This window comes from Perissodus microlepis, chromosome 12, assembly GCF_051167445.1.
Source record: "Perissodus microlepis isolate ML-2025 ecotype Zambia chromosome 12, ASM5116744v1, whole genome shotgun sequence".
In the NCBI taxonomy this organism is placed as follows: Eukaryota; Metazoa; Chordata; class Actinopteri; order Cichliformes; family Cichlidae; genus Perissodus; species Perissodus microlepis.
The window spans coordinates 14,661,030-14,667,029 of NC_140472.1; the positions used below are offsets into that span (position 1 = coordinate 14,661,030).

Here is a 6,000-nt window from a genome sequence, read left to right on the forward strand (position 1 = left end):
TAAATTCAGCTCTGTGTTTTTAAATATTTATGTACTATGCCAGCAGTGTACTGGTGGCAAACAGTTCTAAGAGTTTATGGAGGGAGCTAACTGCATACAGTTAGCGGTTTCGAGGTATTTCATGTCCGCTACATCAAATTTTCTTTGCAGGAGTTTGTGGATTGATGATGGGTGAAAAGCTCAGATGAGTTTTCCTTGTCAGCTTCTCTCGCTCTCAGTCTCACACTTGTTATGTTCATTATTTATTGGACCTGCTTTAACATACCAGGTTGTCCTCGGCTCCACTCTGTGCGTGAGGAGATGCACACATGTAAAACTGGGAGAAGACAAAGGCAGCAAAGTGCAGTATACTAAGGTGAAATTAAACAAATGGAAAAAGAATCACCATTCATTTGCGTTATGCTGGTGCTGATTAAATTATTTCACTAATAAACACAGTTTCAGTGAATAAGCTTGCATGTATTTATTAGCCATATTGTGCTTTATGAAGTTTGGAAAGTAATGTTTAAGTTCAGCTCAACGTTGCCTTATTCAAGATTATCTTATATCAGTACTGCAAATGAAAAAGTTGAACTGGTGCATCCCTGATCAACTGCAGATTTAACATGTACTTATTCCCACAACTGCAAAAGCATCACTTGATCTGGATTACTTTCTGTTTATCGTGATTACTATTGATGATAACGTACCATCTTGGCTACAAGCAGGTACCAGGAGGGTGTCTACTAGTCATATCTATGGGACAGATTGCAAATTATAACTGGCCATTCAATGGGCTGATAACAGTCAAAGTGGGTACTATCTTTTTGCTTCTATGTAGTAGCTCTAATATGAACTCAAAGGATTTGGCTAAAAATAGACCACTCTGCATAAAGCAGTTTAATACTTTAAGTCATTTATATATGACACAAACAACAATAATATATGTTAAATCACACAAGTCTATGTGTACGGACGCCTGGAATCTCAGTGCAGGTGTACAGAAATCTGATGTTTACTGAATTTCCAAAATATTCGTGTATCTCAATAGGATAAACCCTCATTTGATGCCAAGGACTCGGTTCCAATCTCAGCAGGAGATCTTATATTATTGCTCTCTGCTGTAAGTAGATATGCATTTTTATTTAAATCTATTACTGTGTAAAAGGATATGACTTTAAGAAAGATAAGATATATATATATATATAGTCAGTTATTTGAACATGTAGTGGTTAAAATTCTGTTGAAACATCGGGTAAGTTTGATTTAGACATCAAACAAGTTCACTGTGATTTTAGAGGGCTTTGAACCCAAATCAAGGGAAAAATGTTCAGTGGGAATGACATTTATCATAGATTGGATGGTTTTTGAAACCTTATTCAGCCTGACAATCAGTCAGGGATCTTTAAGTGGTGACCATTATATAAAAGCAACAGATAATTCACCATGACCATCACTGGCCACTTCATTAGGTACACCTGTTGAAATGCTTGTTAAGGAATATGTTCAATCAACTAGTCACATGGCGACAAGTAAATACATTTAAGCATGTTCAAGAACTTCAAACCAAGTATAAGAATGAGGAAGAAAGGTGGCGTTGAACGTGGCTTCGTTTTTGGTGCCAGATGAGTACTTTCTGAGACTCTACAGAGATTTTACTGGCATTTTCCCCAAACAACCATCTCTAGGATTTACAGAGAATGGTCTAAAAAAGAGAAAATATACAGTGAGCAGTCATTGCCTGGATGAAAATGCCTTGTTGATGGAGAAAGTCAGAGGAGAATGGCCATACTGCCTCAGGCTGATAGGAAGGCAACAGTAACTCAGATAACCACTCGTTACAGCCAGTTTATGCAGACGACCTTCTCCAAATACACGTCAAACCTTGAAAGCTGGTGGGCTACAGCCGCAAAACACCACTCCAGTTGCCACTGCTGTCAGTTAACAGGAAACTGAGGCCAAAGCGCACCACATTCACACAGTTTCACCAAAATTGGAAAAGATTGGAAAGATGTTGTGAGTTGTTATGAAATGTTATGAGTATGGACATTCAGATGGTAGGGTCAGAATTTGTCATGAACAATATGAAAACATGGATCTGCCTTCTTTCAATAGTTCAGGCTGTTGGTGGTATAATGCAGTGAGGGATGCTTTCTGGGCATTTTTCCAGCTCTTTAACACAAATTGAGCATTGTTTAAATGCCACAGCTTACTTCGGGTTAGTTACTGACCATGTCCATCCCTGTATGGCCACATTGTATCCTTCTTCTGATGGTTGTGTTGGGATATGGTGGAACAGGAGATTCACATCATGCATGTGCAGCAACTGCTTGATGCTATCAGGTCAATGTGGACCAGAATCTCTGAGGAATCTTTCCAACACTTTGTTGAATTTGTGCCATGAAGAATTAAAACAGCTCTGAAGACATTGTGGAACTGGCAAGGTGTAACTAATGAAGTGGCCGGTGAGTGTATGTTGACAACATATCCTCATTAGCAGATTTTTGTACAGCTTGCTTTTTTCCCCACACCTTGTGCCTTCTTTCAAATGACTGAATGTTACTATGCGATGCCATTTCAAACCAATTACCTTCACATTTACCAAACTTGTGTTCAAATGTACAGGAAGTGCCTACTGTTTCTACAGTTTTTGCAATGTGTTTCTTTGAAATGTTAAATTTTATTAAAAGCAACTCGTGCAAGTGATCAGTCTCCACGCCCACATTACACACACCTAAACACAAACACTCAGCTCGCAGGCAGCGGAAGGCTAGTGTTGTCTGTGCTCTCATGTAACCCTGTCACTGTTGATTTTCAGCTCAATTGAGTGGAACTGACTGGTGGAAAAAGGCTACATAACTCAGGGTTGCTCAATAAGTAGTTGCAGTTTCGCTGCAAATTTGACAGTGAATGAAAACAAGTGCTGTCTAGATGTGTGTTTACCACTTAAATAACAAGTCACGTGCGTTTTTAACAGTTTAAATAAATGCTTTTGTTTCTCTCGCTCTCTCTGCCTGTAAACAAATAAGGACATTTCGACATTGTCTGTATTCTGTCTTGTATATGCATGTGTTTGTGCTTTATCCCTTTGTTCATGTGTGTGCAGCTTATCACAAGCCTGAGTGTATGTGTGGATATTGGCTGCAGCTAGAGATCTGGACTCATGTCAACAGGCTGCTGCCACACATCACTGCCCTTGCTAATTAATTGGCTTTTAGTCGCGGATGTGTTTGGTGCATTGTCAGGCTACCCAGTGCTGCTCCTCCGCGCGTGCACCCCTCTTTTTTTGGCAACTGTCATTTCAATCATTTCTTTGTAAAGTGCGAATTCACAAACATAGGTACTGTGATAACTGCGGCTACTGGAAACACCTCCTTTGTCTCCCTCGTTCTCCCTCTTGCATCCTTCGTCACAGAAGCAAAAATATGGCTGCCTTGTTAAAATAACTCAACAATTTTCTCGTTTCATTATTTATTTTCTCATTTATCTGTTGCCTCGTTCTGGTGGAAGACGAAGTGCTGGTAGATAACATCATAGTAAATCTTTTTTTCTTTTCTTTTTTTTTTTCCTGTGCACAGCGAAATGGGCGAATACATGGTGAAGATGAGGTGAGGGGAAGGTGGAGGAGGGGAAAGAGGAGGAGAAAATGTTTCATGTTCCTTATGATGTGCCTCTGTATTGCTGTGCAGGACTGAAAATGGTACCTTTGCAAATTGAGCAGGACTGCTTTAACTTGAAGGCAAATGGTTATGCTTTGTGTTACAGAAATCCGAGAAAATTGAAAAAGTATTCAAAATGCTAACAATTTTATGGAACGGCACATAATAAAACCCATTGTAGCGCGGGTATAACGGTGGAACTCTGGAGGCCACAGAATTTAATATCTGTGCTGATTCCCACTCGTCTCCGCCATAATGTGAACAGTGTGGGAAAATAAACTTCACAAGTTTATTTTCTCTTGTGCATAAGAATAAACACTGTAGCGTTTTGATTGCGCACACTCAAACAAGGGGTCTTGTTTTCTTGGGCCTCTACTTGCTGTAAGATTTGCCTCATGAAATATTGAAAAGAAATCCATAGCCGCCGCTGGCTTCTGTAGTGTGTGTTTGGCTTCGTGGCATGTTTTTCTTGTAAATAAAGTCTGTAATGATAGCTTTAAAAACTGTTTAGAGACTTGCTGGCACAGCCTAAAAGAGTTTTTGAGAAAAAAAAAAGAAAAAGTGCACACAAGAAGCTTTCCTTTGTTGCCAACTTGTTTAAGAAGCAAGGAGCATACTAAGCAGCACGGGCTTGAAATATACTTCACATATCAAAACGTTTGGTGGATCAAGCACTTAATGTTCATGCTAAAGTGGATGTACTGCAGATGTCATTTCTTGCTTTAAATTTTTGAATGATGTTTTCTCTTCTTCTCTTTAGCAGTGACCCTGTCCTCTCTCATTTCCCTCCTGTCCTGTCTGACCTCTCTCTTATCAAATGCCAGAACAGGAAAGCAGCATGAATTGTGAGTCATGTCTAACCTTTTGCGGATCTCTCTCTCCCTCTGTGTGTCCCTCTCTATCTGCCCAGTATCACCAACCAAGAGGTGGTGTCGAGGACCTGGGAGAGGATCACTCTTCTTGTCTCCATGCCAGTGTCTGGGCTCTGCTTCCCAGCCTGGCTTTGGCTCTGGTCCTGGCCCAGCATGCCTTATAGAAGCGCCAGGAGGAGAAAAAAGAGGTCATCCACCCACAAGCTGATCCCAAATGCAGAAGGTGTTATTCCTGAGACTGATATTAAGAAGGCTGATTCTCTGGACAGTTGACATGGATGGCATTTACGAAAGAGAAAAACAAAAGGCCGAGAGAGGTGGAAATGACTGAAATTTTATAACTGTGAATTTGTTGTTCATTTATCGTATCATTCGGGCAGACCGCAACTGTGATGGAGCACATGGCTTTACAAAAGACCCTTGGTATGAGAGGCCACGAAGGCCGCTCTCTGACTGAGTCACGAAAAAACCCCAGAGGATTGAAGCTGCTCGTGTCAAAGACTTCTGCACTTTTCTCACCAAAGGAGGGCGAGAGGGGGGGGGAATGAACAACACAATTAAAAGAAGGCAAGGCAGGATTGGCAGAAAAGAAATTGTTGCAAAGAGAAAAGGAGTGAGCTTGAAGTAAATGTCATATAGTGAGATGGGGAAAAAAGAAGGAATCTTTTTTATTTGCTTTGGGTCTTGAACTTGTTCTTGACTTAATCTTCTCTTGGATGAACAGACTGCACATTTAGAGGCATGGATGGGGGATGATTACGTTCTGTTTCTTCAAATCTAGTGTAAACTCTAAATTATAAAGCCTACTCAATGTTCTAAGTGTTGGTATAGTATCTGTGACCATAATCAATCTACAGTACCAAGCTTTCATTTGGGTGCTACAGTATACCTTTTAAGCAGGCGGCGAAAAGAGCTAAAGGTGGCCGTGTTAAACAGTTAATGGTCTTATGGTCATTTAAGATGTTGTTGATAATTGTGGGTGTTCGCCATATGTCCACCCGCACACGTGTATATTTCTGTCTCTATGTATATAAACAAAACTTTTTCTTTCATTCAGCCTAATGATATCTAGTACCTTTAAAGGACATTATTGTATGTACAGGTGGCTCTGTACTGGTACTGAAGGAAGGATTTCATTATCTGCATTTATATTTGTCTATTAAGGTTTGATCACAAAGAATGTATACAGGGATAAAATTAAACGAGCTCCAACTGCTTGAAAAAGCCATAATCTGTGTGTGGATATTGTAATATTTGTTTACTGTGTGTGTCTGTCTATGTGTGTACAAACTCATTACAATGTGTGAATGGGTTTACAAGCAGGAGAAAAGTAGCTTGTGAGGAGCATTTTGAATTACCCATGTGGGGGTTCATTTTGCCCCGTCAGACAGCATATGGTTATGGAGGTTATGATGCATATTGTAATTGGAGAGTAAAATCACCTTCCAGTTCTGGTAAGCGTTTTTGGGAACTTCCAGCTCTGTTGTTTC

The 6,000-nt window shown here is 40.1% G+C and overlaps 1 protein-coding gene across 3 annotated transcripts in view; it reads left to right on the forward strand.

The window, feature by feature from the left end:
• The window catches only part of LOC146375972 (GDNF family receptor alpha-2-like), a 66,645-nt gene extending 60,904 nt beyond the window's left edge, over nucleotides 1-5,741 (forward strand). For 2 of the 3 annotated variants that reach the window (XM_084946009.1, XM_084946011.1), the window contains exons 8-9: nucleotides 3,558-3,587; nucleotides 4,549-5,741. In XM_084946009.1, coding sequence (XP_084802135.1) covers nucleotides 3,558-3,587; nucleotides 4,549-4,674 — 156 coding nt within the window. In that variant the 3' untranslated portion in view covers nucleotides 4,675-5,741. The remainder of the gene's footprint in view (nucleotides 1-3,557; nucleotides 3,588-4,548) is intronic. The other variant, XM_084946012.1, reaches the window with a different exon arrangement.
• The last annotated feature ends 259 nt before the right edge of the window (nucleotides 5,742-6,000 follow it).